The sequence below is a fragment of the Artemia franciscana genome, chromosome 18, assembly GCF_032884065.1.
Source record: "Artemia franciscana chromosome 18, ASM3288406v1, whole genome shotgun sequence".
Taxonomy (NCBI): domain Eukaryota; kingdom Metazoa; phylum Arthropoda; class Branchiopoda; order Anostraca; family Artemiidae; genus Artemia; species Artemia franciscana.
Genome location: NC_088880.1, coordinates 14,624,846 through 14,639,794, shown reverse-complemented (window position 1 = coordinate 14,639,794; position 14,949 = coordinate 14,624,846). Strand labels below are relative to the sequence as shown.

At 34.1% G+C, this 14,949-nt stretch overlaps 1 protein-coding gene across 5 annotated transcripts in view; it reads left to right on the top strand.

The window, feature by feature from the left end:
* The window catches only part of LOC136038657 (uncharacterized), a 36,518-nt gene that overhangs the window by 21,357 nt on the left and 212 nt on the right, over positions 1-14,949 (top strand). For 2 of the 5 annotated variants that reach the window (XM_065721911.1, XM_065721915.1), the window contains exon 4: positions 6,036-8,235. The exons of 1 other annotated variant lie outside the window; for it this stretch is intronic. In XM_065721911.1, the coding sequence (XP_065577983.1) occupies positions 6,036-6,099 (64 nt within the window). In that variant the 3' untranslated portion in view covers positions 6,100-8,235. Of the gene's footprint in view, positions 1-332; positions 783-6,035; positions 8,236-14,949 lie in introns of those variants that run through there. 2 more of the 5 variants (XM_065721912.1, XM_065721914.1) reach the window with 1 other exon arrangement.

Genomic DNA, 14,949 nt, shown 5'->3' with positions numbered 1-14,949 from the left:
ACTCTAAGCATAAAAAAAATTGATTCCTTTGTTAGACAATACTTCAAATTCTGTCAAAGAAAAACAACGAATGCAATAGGGTTCGAATCTTGATACTTGATACAATGACAGTTTTTTTAGCATAATAATAGGTTAATTGAAAAGATTGCCTAAAAATGTCTAGTGGCGGTTGTAGTCTTCCTTGCACCCGGGTCAGAATTATGATCTTAACCCGATGACCCATTCAAATTGCTCCGTTAAAGTAATGATCTGTTCTTTGTTTATTTATTTATTTTATCACTTCTTTACATGTCTTTTATCTCTAATCGATTAACGTCCTTTTTCTTTTCTAGGCTAAACAGTAGCTGAGCAGTAAATTGCAGTAAAAACTAACTGTGTAAGCCTGTACACTGTTGCCGTCTTTTTGTGTGATAGCCTTAATTTTCACAGAGAAAGGCGTCGCAACAGACCAGGCTTCTTGTAATGTTAAAGTTAAAATAAAAATCAAGGGCTTTCAACCTTAAATTCGTTTCATTCTCTGTAAAATTCTTGTTTATGCCTTTTTTCTTCTTCTTTTTCACATTTTAAAAGAAATAGAGCCCTTAACATTTTTTAACTAATTATATTTTTTACTCATCCTTTGCTAAACGAATTTACTGCCCATCCCAGCTCTTCTGCTCTTCGTGAAGTCTACCTAACCAAGAAATTGCATCCTGAGTCATCCCGAGTCAAGAAAATAAATTGAAAAATTTAAATATACTGATTTTGCTGATTTAAAATATATAAGTTTCATCTTTTATGTATTTATTATTGTTTTAAAAAGTAGAGTTGGAACAAAGAGTCAAACTTTAGCGTAAAGAGCGGGGTGTTGAGGAGGGAACCACCCTTTTAATATACGGAATAATTTCTGTTCATTTTAAGTTTTAATGTCACTCCTTACTTGCTGTTAAAAAACTTGTTTTTTTTTTATATTTGTAATTACTTAAGGAACCCTGATTAAAAGGTTGATTCAGCAAAGGTTGAAGCTCATGTAGTAATTAACGTGTATATGCCTACAAATTATAACAAGAACAATCTGATTCACGATTTGGGTCTGTCTGCAAGCTTTTAGTCAGGTTTCTTAAAAAGTGGCCTAAGAAGGATAGCTTCATATACTGAGCTAATTTCCTCAACTTTAACTTAAATCATGTTGTTGCTTCGTTTGTCAGTCACAAGATCAAAGTTTTTAAAGAGGGATTCTACTCGGACCTCCTTCCTATCTCTACTTACTTTTACTCATCCCCACCTATTACTCAAAATGTAGGATCAAGTTGGTTTTCCTACCCAAGTTTTTAATTTGAAGACTGTTCTTTATTACTACAGCTCCAGCAAGCAGTACAGGAAAATCAATCCTCTTAAGATTTTTATAGCTATCTATAGAATCTATTGTACTGTCCATGATTTGGCACTTTTTCAGTAGAGAGAGAGAGAGAGAGATCGGTATATTTAAAAATTATCGTACCATAGCTAAATTCAGTTTTTTCACAAAAATCATACATTTAAACAAAAATCACACACTACAACTCAGCATTAAATTCTCCATGTTTGACTATGAAAAAGAACCCAGCATCAAAAACTACCCCAATCAACGCTTAAAATCAATTGTGTAAGACTGTTATCGCAACTACTACGATTGGTCACGACTTTCAAATCAGATAGGCAGCTGAATATAATACGAGGTAATAAGATGGCCACCGCAAATGTATGACAAGAAAATCTTTTTTCAAGAAAACCGAAAAGTTTTACTACCCTTTTTAATTGACCAATAAAATTGGTGGGCAACTAGGCAGCCTCCATGCCAAATTTTGTTTTCCAAAATGCTGCGATAAATTTTTTGAGACAGCCATTTTCTTCATCCTAGTTGAAAGGCAAAAACTATGCCCTTGAGCATAACATGACCCACCCCCTCCACAGCCCCTGGGTAAAGGTGTTTAAGTTATAAAATGTATCTATTGTTTACCAATAGTAGTTGCTATGAAGATGCATGTATAAAGTTTCAGGGGGAGGGGGAATTTTCTGCTGGGGGTTTTTCTATGGAGCTGAAGTTTCCAGGGAGTGAACTTGTCAGGGGAAATTATAGACTGTGGAAATTTGCCAGAATTCTCATACAAAATTCTTGTTATATGTATTGCTTTCTTTTTCCCGTCTCAATCCTAAGCGTGGAGTGGTTAAGAGTAATTGTTTGGGGTAGATTTTAACCGGGATTGAATTATATAGAAGATATTTCTATGGTAAGGGGGGTTCCGTCCGTGGAGGTGGGATCAGATTTCCTGGAATTATTTAAAAATAACCAAAACTCGATAATAAAAAACAAGTTTTTTTCTATTGAAAGTAAGGAGCGACATTAAAACTCAAAACAAGCAGTAATAATTACTAATATGATGGGAGTTGCCCTTTCCTCAGGAAATCCATCTGTACGCTACAGTTTGAATTGCGTCCCAATTCTTTAAGAATGATTCCTGAAACACAAAAACATTAATTAGAACAAAATGGCATTTTTAAAAGTACTGAAAAACTTTAGCGTAAAGACCAAGGTTTTGAGGAGGGGGCAACCCCCTTCATTTACGTAATAATTTCTGTTAGTTTTAAGTTTTAATGCTGCTCCTTACTTTCAGTTTTTGTGAAGAAAAAATTGTATTTATTTAATTTTTACCATAAAATACACTTCATTTTAAACAAATCGTGCTTAAAAATGAGTTTATTGGCCCTTAATTTAGGGATCTGGCTATTTCTTAATGGCTAAGGACGGCTAAAAATCTTTATTTTTTACCTTAAATATACTTTACTGTAAATAAATCATACTTTCAAATAAGTTTATAGGCCTTTAACTATTGGGCCTGGCTATCTCGTATTAGCCAAGGACTGCTAAAAAATTGCTATTTCTACCAGAAAAACACTTCAATTATACAATTGTAGTTACAAATAAGTTTACAGGCCCGTAATTTAGGGGTCTTTCTATATAGTAATAGCCAAGGACATCTAAGTTTTTTTATTTCTTTCATAAAATATACTTTCTTCTGAATGAATCAAATATACAAATAGGTTTATAAGCCCTTAATTATGGGACCTGGCCATCTCATAACAGCTAAAAATCATTATTTCTACCATAAATTACTCTTCATCTTAAACAAATTTTATTTGCAAATAAGTTTATTTGCCATTAATTTAGGGGTCTGGCTATTTCATAATGGCTAAGTACTGCTAAAAAAAACTTCATTTTTAACATAAAATACAATTCATTTTTAACAAATCGTACTTACAAATAACTTTATCGGCGGTTAATTTAGAGGGTCAGGGTGTCTCGTAATGACTAATGAATGCTAAATGTTTTATTTCTACCATATAATACATTCTAAACAAAACGTACCTAAAAATAGGTTTCTAAGCCCTTAAATTAGGGTTCTGGCCATCTCATAATGGCTAAGAACTGCTAAAAACCGTTATTTCTACCATAAAATATACTTCATTTAAAAATCATAGAATCGGATGAATAGTAACCAAAACTCGAAATAACGGTTATATAAAAACGGATTTTGATACAAAAATATATATCAAAAGAAACAAATTTTTATGCTGACTTCAAATATAAAAAATTTCATCAAGTTCAGTCTTACCCATCAAAAGTTACGAGCCTGAGAAAATTACTGCAAGCAATGCACATATGCAAAAAACAATTCATTTTTAACAAATCGTACTTACAAATAACTTTATCGGCTGTTAATTTAGAGGGTCAGGGTGTCTCGTAATGACTAATGAATGCTAAATGTTTTATTTCTACCATATAATACATTCTAAACAAAACGTACCTAAAAATAGGTTTCTAAGCCCTTAAATTAGGGTTCTGGCCATCTCATAATGGCTAAGAACTGCTAAAAACCGTTATTTCCAACATAAAATACACTTCATTTAAAAATCATAGAATCGGCTGAATAGTAACCAAAACTCGAAATAACGGTTATATAAAAACGGATTTTGATACAAAAATATCAAACAGTTCGTGGTAACGAACTGTAGTAAGGAGCGACCCGGCTCAATAGTAACCAAAACTCTAAAAAATGGAATTTTGATACCATTAGCTACATCAAAAGAATCGCATTTTAATGCTGGTTTTAAATATATAAGTTTCATCAAGTTTAGTCTTACCCATCAAAAGTTACGAGCCTGAGAAAATTTGCGTTATTTTAGAAAATAGGGGGAAACGCCCCCTAAAAGTCATAGAATCTTAACGAAAATCACACCATCAGATTCAGCGTATCAGAGAACCCTACTGTAGAAGTTTCGAGCTCCTATCTACAAAAATGTGGAATTTTGCATTTTTTGCCAGAAGGCAGATCACGGATGCGTGTTTATTTGTTTTTTTTTTTTTTTGTTTTTTTTTTGTTTTTTTTCCCCAGGGGTGATCGTATCGACCCAGTTGTCCTAGAATGTTGCAAGAGGGCTCATTCTAACGGAAATGAAAAGTTCTAGTGCCCTTTTTAAGTGACCAAAAAAATTGGAGGGCACCTAGGCCCCCTCCCACGCTAATTATTTTCCCAAAGTCAACGGATCAAAATTCTGAGACAGCCATTTTATTCAGCGTAGTCGAAAAACCTTATAACTATGTCTTTGGGGACGACTTACTCCCCCACAGTCCCCGTGGGAGGGGCAACAAGTTACAAACTTTGACCTGTGCTTACATATAGTAATGGTTATTGGGAAGTATACAGGCGTTTTCAGGAGGATTTTTTTGGTCTGGGGGAGGGGTTGAGAAGAGGGGGATATGCTAGGGGAACTTTCCTTCGAGAATTTGTAATGGGAGAAGAAAATTTCCATGAAGGGAGAGCAGGATTTACTAGCATTATTTAAAAAAAAACAATTAAAAAATAAAAGTGAAAAAGCTTTTTCAGCTGGAAGTAAGGAACAGCAATAAAACTTAAAACAAACAGAAATTATTACCCATATTAGGGGCTCACCTCCTTCTAATACCTCGCTCTTTACGCTAAAGTATTTTCGGTAATTTCAACTACTTATTCTACGGCTTTTGTGATTCAGGGGGTCATTCTTAATGAATTGGGATAAAATTTAAGCTTTAGTGTAAAGAGCGAGGTACCGACGATGGGGCGAATCCCCTCATATATGTAATAAAAACATGAGAATACAAAAGTTCTTTACGTAAGCTAATTTATAAGTTACGTAAATCTTTTACCAATAAAATGATTCGTAAAAAATTAAAAGTTCTAGTTGCCTTTTTAATTAACCAAAAAATCGGGGGGCAACTAGGCTTCGTCCCCCGCTCTTTTTTTCTCAAAATCATTCGATCAAAATTATGAGAAAGCCATTGAGCCAAAAACAAAAAATATGCAAATTTCGTTTTGATTATTCCTCTGCGGAGAGCCAAAATCAAAACATGCATTGATTCAAAAACGTTCAGAAATTAAATAAAAAAAAACAAGTTTTTTCAACTGAAAGTAAGGAGTGACATCAAAACTTAAAACGCACAGAAATTACTTCGTATATGAAAGAGGCTGCTTCCTCATCAACGCCCCGCTCTTTACGCTAAAGTTTTTTACTGTTTTAGAAAGAAGAATTGAGAGAAAGAGTCAAACTTTAGCGTAAAGAGCGGGGCGTTGATGAGGAAGCAGCCTCTTTCATATACGAAGTAATTTCTGTGCGTTTTAAGTTTTGATGTCACTCCTTACTTTCAGTTGAAAAAACTTGTTTTTTTTATTTAATATATCAAAAGAAACAAATTTTTATGCTGACTTCAAATATAAAAAATTTCATCAAGTTCAGTCTTACTCATCAAAAGTTACGAGCCTGGGAAAATTACTGAAAAGTGAGCCTTATTTTAGAAAACAGCAGGGAACCCCCCTTAAAGGTCATCAAATTTTAACAAAAATCACACCATCAAATTTAGCGTATCACACAACCCCATTGCAGGAGTTTCAAGCTCCTATCAACAAAAATGTGGAGTTGTGTATTTTTTTTTGCCAGAAGTCAGATTACGGATGCGTGTTTATTTGTTGTTTTTCTTCCAGGGATGATTGTATCAATCCAGTGGCTCTACGACGTCGCAAGAGGACTAATTCTAACAGAAATTAAAATTTATAGTCCCCTTTCTAAGTGAAAAAAATATTAGGTCTAAGTTACAATCTTTGACCATTGTTTACATATAGTAAGGATTATTGGGAAGTGTACAGTCGTTTTCAGGGGAAATTTTTCGTGTTGGGAGGGGGGGAGTTACATGGGAGGATCTTCCCATGGAGGAGTTTGTCATGAGAGAAGAGAATTTCTATGAAGGGGCTGCAGGATTTTCTGGCACCAATTAAAAATAAGTAAAAAAAAAAAAATTACTCTGAAAGTAAGGAGTAGCATTAAAACCTAAGAAGAACGGATATTGTCATGTAAATAAGGGGGTTCATCTCCACCGTGATAGCTTACTCTTTATGCTGAAGTATTTTTAGCAATTTTAACTATTAACAATACACTTTCCGGCCTTTGTGATTCAGGAGTCGTTATTAAAGAGTTGGGACAAAATTCAAGTTTTAGTGAAAAGAGCGAAGTATTGACGAGGGAGCGGACCCCCTCATATACGTAATAAAAGGAAGTTAGTTATACAAGTTAATTCGTAAGTTACGTATATTTATTACTAACAAAAACGTTCGTAAAAAAAGTTCTAGTTGTCTTTTTAAATAATCAAAATTGGAGGGAAACTAGGCCTTCTCCTTCTCCACCCCCCCTTTTTTTTATCAAAACCGTCCGATCAAAACTATGGAAAAGCCATTTAGCCGAAAAAAAAATTAATATGCAAATTTAGTTTTAATTATATGAATAATAAAGACTTGCTCTAATTAAAAAACTTTCCAGAATTAAATAAAAAGTAGCTTTTGTTATTTTATATACGGAAATTATTCCGTATATGAAAGAGATTATCCCCTCCTCAACGCCTCGCTCTTTACGCTAAAGTTTTTTATTGATTTAAAAAGTAGAGTTGTAAGAAAGAGTCAAACTTTAGCATAAAGAGCCAGGTGTTGAAAAGGGGACAACCCCTTTCATATACGGAATAATTTCTGATCGTTTTAATGTCGCTCTTTACTTGCAGTTACAAAAACCTGTTTTTTTTGTATTGAATAAATAGTTGAGTAGAACTCCAAATGAGCAAAAATTAACATCAATAGGGCTGATAATCCCCGTGCCTTTTCAAGACCAGAACACAATTTGCGCTTAACTGACAACAAAATACGCTTCAAATTAATATGTATAGTTAATAATGTAAACCAATCCTGCGATGTAACTTGTCGCCTTTTTGAAAATCTTCATGTTCATGTATAGTTTTGATTTATTTGAACATCCGGCAAAATATTAATTGAATATTAAGAACTTATGCAACAAAACTATTCTTCATAGAAAATGTTGGCTAAACAATCATATCTTGTTCAAATTTTTACTTACAATCGAAAATTTGAATTCTCAAGCAGATAACTAAAAAAAGCGGGAAACTTACAACCAATTTACAAGCATTGGTAAATTTACTTTTACAGCAATGAATAGTTTTCAATTTACCTTCTAATAAGCATTTGGAATTATTCAGGAGGAATATGGGTGGGGATCGGCGTGGGAGAGGAGGAATTCCCACGGGGTGGAAGTTTCCAGGGGAGAAATTTTCAGGGGGGGGGGAGAATACACTGAAAGAATGAACATAAACTCTTAAAACAGTCTCTTTGACTTTTGGAGATCTCTGGAACCTTCTAGGTGTGACCGCAAAGCCAGCTTGGGCTTTATTATTTAAATAGGGTTACAGCTTAGTAATCCAAAGCTCTTTTGACCACCCATTTTATTCAGCATTTTGTGTGTTTATTTTGAAAATTGCAGATACATTATACTGACTTTAAAACTACCCATTAAATAACAATTAATCTTGCATAACCTCTGAATCTCATTGATATTCTAGGCCTGTGGTAATATTGTAGCAAATAAGTATGATATGGGTACTGTCCCCGAATTTCTGGCCATGTAATTTTTTAAAGTTAGTGAATTCCCCATAGTTACGCAAAAAAAGATTTATTCATTAGACTGCAGCACAGGCCAAAACTTGAGCGCAATGTCACTAGATGCTTAGTATGAACTGAACTCGAAATAGTACAACGAAAATAAGGTAGTCACCTCTTTTCAAGGACCAGTGCTAATTCATAAGAAGAAACTAATTATTAAATTTTTATACAGACTTTTTCTTATAAATTTTATCCGCACTTTTTTTATAAAAATTGAAATAAAAAAGAGGGAGGTAGAGAAGAGAGAGACAGAGAGAGAGAGAGAGAGAGAGAGAGAGAGAGAGAGAGAGAGAGAGAGAGAGAGAGAGAGAGAGAGAGAGAGAGAGAGATTATTTATTAAATAAATAAAGGAGCAATGTGAATGGGTCATTGGGCTAAGATCAAGATTCTGGTCCGGGTGCACGGAGTACTACAACCACCACTGGTCATCTTTAGGCAATCTTTTCATTTAACCTGTTATTGTGCTCGAAAAAAAAACAACTTAAGTATCAAGATTTAAACCCTATTGCATTTTCAACTGAATTTAAACTGATGGTAGACTGAAATTACTAAAAAAAGCAAAATTCAACAAATTTTTAAGAGTCCTGGCAAAAAGATCAATCAAACAGTTCGTGGTAATGAACTGAAGTAAGGAGCGACCCGGCTCAGTAGTAACCAAAACTCTAAAAAATGAAATTTTGATACCAATAGTTACATCAAAAGAATAACATTTTAATGCTGATTTTAGAACCTTATTCTAGAAGTTTCAATCTCCTATCTACAAAAATGTGGAATTTCGCATTTTTTGCCAGAAAAAAAAAAAATAGGTATTAAAAACAGAAAGAAAGTGAAAAGTGTTGAGAGTCTAAGTAAAACAAGCCAAATTTCCAAATTATTTACTCACTGTAGTAAGAGGTTCAAAAATCTCTTGTGAGTAGCTAGGGTGTCAATTCATGCAAATCGAAGGGGGGGGGGAAGTAAAATTTATTATCAAAAACCTAGGTGGGGCAAAATTTATTACATAAAATATAGGGAGGGGGTGGACAAGTATGCTCTACCCTTTTCTCACAGAGCTGAAAATATTTTGGTTGATAAAACCACTATCAAACAACCAAACTTTGTCAACAAAGCAAAATGAAATAATATTATAATGTGCCCCTTAAAAAATAATATTTTAAATCTAATAAGAGCAAAATTTCACTGTTATTTTATATTAAATTTCGTAATAAGCACAAAAGATAATATTTGTAGTTCAGTTCCTTTCTTTATTACAACAAATATTTACAATAGCACTATAGGTTCCATGGCCCATAGTAGAGGGGCTAAATAACACAAAATTTAAAACAAATAAACAAAAGAATTCACTTCATTAAGTTTATACAATAATAAAAAAAAACTCAAGCAACAAGAGAAGACGCCACTCCCTGATCGATCCCAACATTTAAAACCTATCGATCCTTTGACCCCATCCAGTGCATAGGGCAAAAACAGCTACTATCCATCCCAAAAAATTGCTGCCCTATGATTCCTTGTCGAAAAGTATTTCCCTTGTTGAAATGAGGAATAACCCTTATTTCTTAAATAGGAAATAGAAATAAGGAATAGAAGAAATAGAAATAGGAAAAATAAAGAAGTCGAAGAAGAAATAAGAACACCCAGTTCTGGAAGATGAAAAATTCTATACCCTATTACATAATAATATTTTCCTATACCATATTACATGAATAAAACCTAAAAATTGACGTCAAAGAGAATTTCTCTGTGACCAAAAGAGGAAACGGTAAGAGAAAATGAGAACCATAAGCAACGCTATCTAGCTAAAAAAAAAATCAACATCATACAAGTTCCATCAAAATACTTATTTTTTAAAAGTAGTCTTTTCGTTTTGCCTTAACCTTGATCAAGGATGATGGAGGTATTTCTCCAAAAAATAGACCCATCTGTGCCGCGTTTGTTCTTTAACTAACATAGTCCTTCCCAAACTTACTTCTCCAACCGCCCCTTTTCATAAAAAAATATAACTCATGGCCCCCCTGATTATTTATTTTCAAATTTTAATAGCAAATAAACAGAAAAGAGTAAAAAATAATACATCCAACTTTTTCGTAAATCATACCAAAGAAAAGAAGAAACTAGACCTACGTTGCCTGAGCAACGTGAAGAGTTGCGGCAACCTTTCTTCGGCTTCGCCGAATAAAGTGTTGCGAGAGCAACACTTTGGTTTTGTTTCTTTGCTATCGGTTAAACCCTGAAGTTGTCAGCCTATCGAAGCTTTTAAAACGTTATGTTCAAAGAAGAACGCGATCAGTAATCACATGATCAAAGGCTATTCCTCAGCGTTGAAAAAACAACAATATCAAAAGAATATCGAAAGAAGGGACTAAATTGACTTTGCAGCCAGTTGAACTTTATCCTTTTCAATCGCAGACATCGTGACGGACGAAAACTTGGAACAATATCTTATATAATCTAGTTGGTATTATAAAGTTATCCGTAACTTTTCAGGATTAAAATACCATAAGTGACACTAATTATTACGAAACTACCTCATTGTTTTACGTTATCGTTTGTACCTGTTGTGTAAACACTTAATTCTGGGTTACAGTGAGTATGGGTAGGCTACACCAACTAGCAAAAGTTACAAACCCCTCTTCACTGAAGATGATTGTAGCCTAACAGCCGATTATTACTTACAGGTTCCCTAAACCAAATTGGCTTAACCATCAAATACACCGGAAACAAATAATAGGTACACCAACTAGCAAAAGTGACAAATCTCTCATTGCCGAAGATAATTATGAGCTAACAGCCGACTGTTGCTTACATGTCTCCTACATGTCTCACAATTGGTATCGGCTTATTTTTGTTTTCTGTGTATACCTTGCTACTGAAGTTTTCAACCCTTTGAAACTTTCAAACTGGTAGATTTACAGGGATCGAATACAATGTGCACCAATTTCCACTAATTTCTAGCCTAAAGTGAACCGATTCTTACTTACAAGTCCCTCTTCCGTGATAGACATCAGGTTCAACCGGAAACAAATAACGGATACACCAACAGGCAAAAGTCGCAAAACCCTCATCGTTGAAGAGAATTGTAACCTAACAGCCGATTAATACTTACTAGGCCCCTAAATGTCACTTTGCAGCCGGTTGAACTTTATCCTTTTCAATCGTAGACATCGTGACCGATGGAAACTTGGAACATTATCTTATATAATCTTGGTATTATAAAGCTATCTGTAACTTTTCAGGATCAAAAGACCATAGATGTGTACCAATTTGTACAAATTTGTAGCCCTTCATGAGCCTCCTCTAGCAACCGATTCTTATTTACAAGTCCCTCTCCCATGATATACATCAAGTTTACTGGGAACAAATAATGGGTACACCAACTAATAAAAGTTGCAAACCCCTCGTCTCTGAAGATCATTGTAGCGTAACAGCTGATTATTACTTACAACTCCCCTACATGTCTTACAATCGGGAACCAAGTTGTTCTTACCATCAATTACACCAGAAACAAATAATAGGTACACCAATCAGCAAAAGTTGAGAACCCCTCATTGCCATAGATGATTATAAGCTAATAGTCGACTGTTGCTTGAAAGTCCCCTACATATCTCACAATTGGTATCGGCCTATTTTTGGTTTAAGTGTGTACCTTACCACTGAAGTTGTCAACCCCTTGAAACTTTCAAACTGATGTATCTCATGAAGGAATTTTTGTACCAAAAAATGGATGACATAAACTTTGATCAGCTCATCAAGGCCTATCTATTGCCGTTGAAAAAAAAATTCCATCTGTCTTAGTTCAAAAGTTGACTTTTTTGCCGGAGGCGAACTTTCGAACACCACCACTTAAAAAGGAGCAAAGGGTAAGCTCTAATTTCATTAGCAATGAGAAAACTTTTAAAGTTTAAAAGGTATATCTGATACCATTTCTCTATTGCAATCCCAAGTAGAAAAAAAAGAATGGTAAAGTCAGCTGAAATCACGAACAGAAATGGGTAGATACAATAGATGGCAGCACTTTCGGACCCGTGGGAAAATCGCACTTTTTTGTTTCTGTAAATTTTTCTATTTATCACTCAAAGAAGATATATTGGCTGTGGGGCCGGGGAACTGCCGCATATATTTAACACTTATAGATTTTAGTCCATCTTCAATTTGAAATTGGTGCCTGTCTGCTTGCCTGCTAGAACGGAGCTTTCCACTCGAAAGCAGAAACATGATTTGATGAAACAAAAGCTTGGCTGCACAATTTCAGATACTCCTTTCTGACATAGGCTATACAACTCCACTTCACTCCGCACACCATAGGCTCTGGCTAGAGGACAAGCAAAAACCATCCTTTCTGGCCCCAGGCAAGAGTTCTACGGAGCTTTCCAAAATGCAATGTCATATTCATCAATCCGGCCTGAGGTCCACACTTTCCGTAAAAACCGCACAGTTTAGACCCTTACCAGTTTCCAGGAATAAGCTGAGATAGACGGCATAGGAAAAAAAAAAACGGGACAAAACCAAAGTGTTGCTCTCGCAACACAATTAGAAAAACTGATACTATTACTAAAACAATTTTTATAATAAAGTATAACAAAGTGACAAAATTATCTACAATGAGATTTGTTTTTCGACAAAATCTTTAAACTAGCTGTCGAGCTTAGAATAGAAAAGTAATGCAAAACAGTTCAAATATGGAAAATTGTCTCTTTGAGGAAGATGAAACTTGTTTGCTGCTAATTTAGTTAGCCTTGGGGCAATAGTAGTCTTATGACACCTACCCTATTCTGAAAAATCATTTTTTCTGTTTGAAAAACAGACAATAAAATATAATTACAAAAACAAACAAGGAGCGTTTTCTCACCTCATCAGGAATTATTAGACCATTATAAACATGAAAAAAAAATCTAAAATTTGTAATTTCATATGCTTAATAAGATTTATTATTTAAATCTGTATTGTTTAGGATAAAACTAATTTATTCATTTGGTTGCATATTATTTTTTTGGGTTAAACAAGGTGTGAAAAATAGCAATAGACAAAAATGCTATAATAAAGATGTGATGGAAATTGAAAGACGAATTTAGGTTGAGTAGCAGGGGAGTCTGAAGTTATCATTATCTCACCATTATTTACTTTTAAAAAACCAAGACATTTCTTAAAATAAACTAACAGTTTTAAAGGGAAATGAAAATATAAAAAAGGCTTAAACAATGAATAAAACGCATCATAATTATGATTTAAAAACTAGGCTTTTTTTAAATCTAAACTTTAATTTACGATTTTTTATAGGATAGCCAAACTATTTGTTTAAAATGAAGTGCATTTTATGGTAAAAATCAAATGAAAAAAAACAAGTTTTTTTCAACTGAAAGTAAGGAGCAACATTGAAAATTAAAACGAACAGAAATTAATAGCTATATGAAGGGGATTGTCCCTTCCTCGACACCATGCTCTTTACGCTAAAGTTTTTTAGTTCTTTGAAAAAGTCGTCTTGCTGCTCTAATTAAACGACCCTAGTATTTCAGGAGTACTTCTTAAAGAATTGCAAAAAAAACTCAAACTTACGGGTAAAGAGAGGTTTTGAGGTGGCAACCTCCTTCACATAGAGAAGAATTTCGATTTGTTTAATTTTTAATGTTACTTCTTACTGTCAGTTGAAATAAACTTGTCTTTTCCCTATATTATTGATCATTTTTTAAAATATTTTCAGAAAATATGACCCCATCTCCACGGAGGACCCCCCTTACCATGGAAGTACCCTCTAGATAATTCAATCCCAGTGAAAATTTACCCTGGACAGTTGCTTTTAACCACTCCTCGCGTAAAATTGAGACGGAAAAGAGAAAGCAAGACGTATAAAAAGAATTTTGTATAAGAATTCTGGCAAATTCTCTTGACAAGTCACTCCCTGGAAACTTACCTTCCTATGGCATATTCCCCTTCGGAAAAACCCCCAGCAGACAATTCGTCCCCTCTCCACCGGAAAATGTGTGCATGTATCTTAATAACAAATACTATGCGTAAACAATAGGTAAATATTATGACTTAAATACCTTCCCTTAGGGCTGTACGGAGGAGGAGTTCATGTTATACCCAAAGAATCAGCTATTAGGTCTTTCAACAACGATGAACAAAATGGCTATCTCAAAGTTTTATAGGACGATTTTGGGAAAACAGTAGCGGGGAGATGGGCTAGTCGCCCTTCAGTTCATTTGCTCACTTGAACAGGGTACTAGAACGTTTAACTTTCGCTCGAATGAGCCCTCTTCTAATATTCTAAGACCACTGGGTGAACACGATTACCCCTGGGGAAAACAAACAAACCAAAAAAAAAAAACTAAACACGCATCCGTGATTTTCTTTCAAAAGTTCCACATTTTTGAAAACAGGAGCTTGAAACCTATAAAGTATATTTTATGAAAAGTATATTTTATGAAAGAAATAAAAAAACTTAGATGTCCTTGGCTATTACTATATAGAAAGACCCCTAAATTACGGGCCTATAAACTTATTTGTAACTACAATTGTACAATTGAAGTGTTTTTTCTGGTAGAAATAACAATTTTTTAGCAGTCCTTAGCTAATACGAGATAGCCAGGCCCATTAGTTAAAGGCCTATAAACTTATTTGTAAGTATGATTTATTTACAGTAAAGTATATTTAAAGTAAAAAATAAAGATTTTTAGCCGTCCTTAGCCATTAAGAAACAGCCAGGTCCCTAAATTAAGGGCAAATAAACTCATTTTTAAGTACGATTTGTTTAAAATGAAGTGTATTTTATGGTAAAAATTAAATAAATACAATTTTGTTCTTCACAAAAACTGAAAGTAAGGAGCAGCATTAAAACTTAAAACTAACAGAAATTATTGCGTTAATGAAGGGGGTTGCCCCCTCCTCAAAACCTCGGTCTTTACAC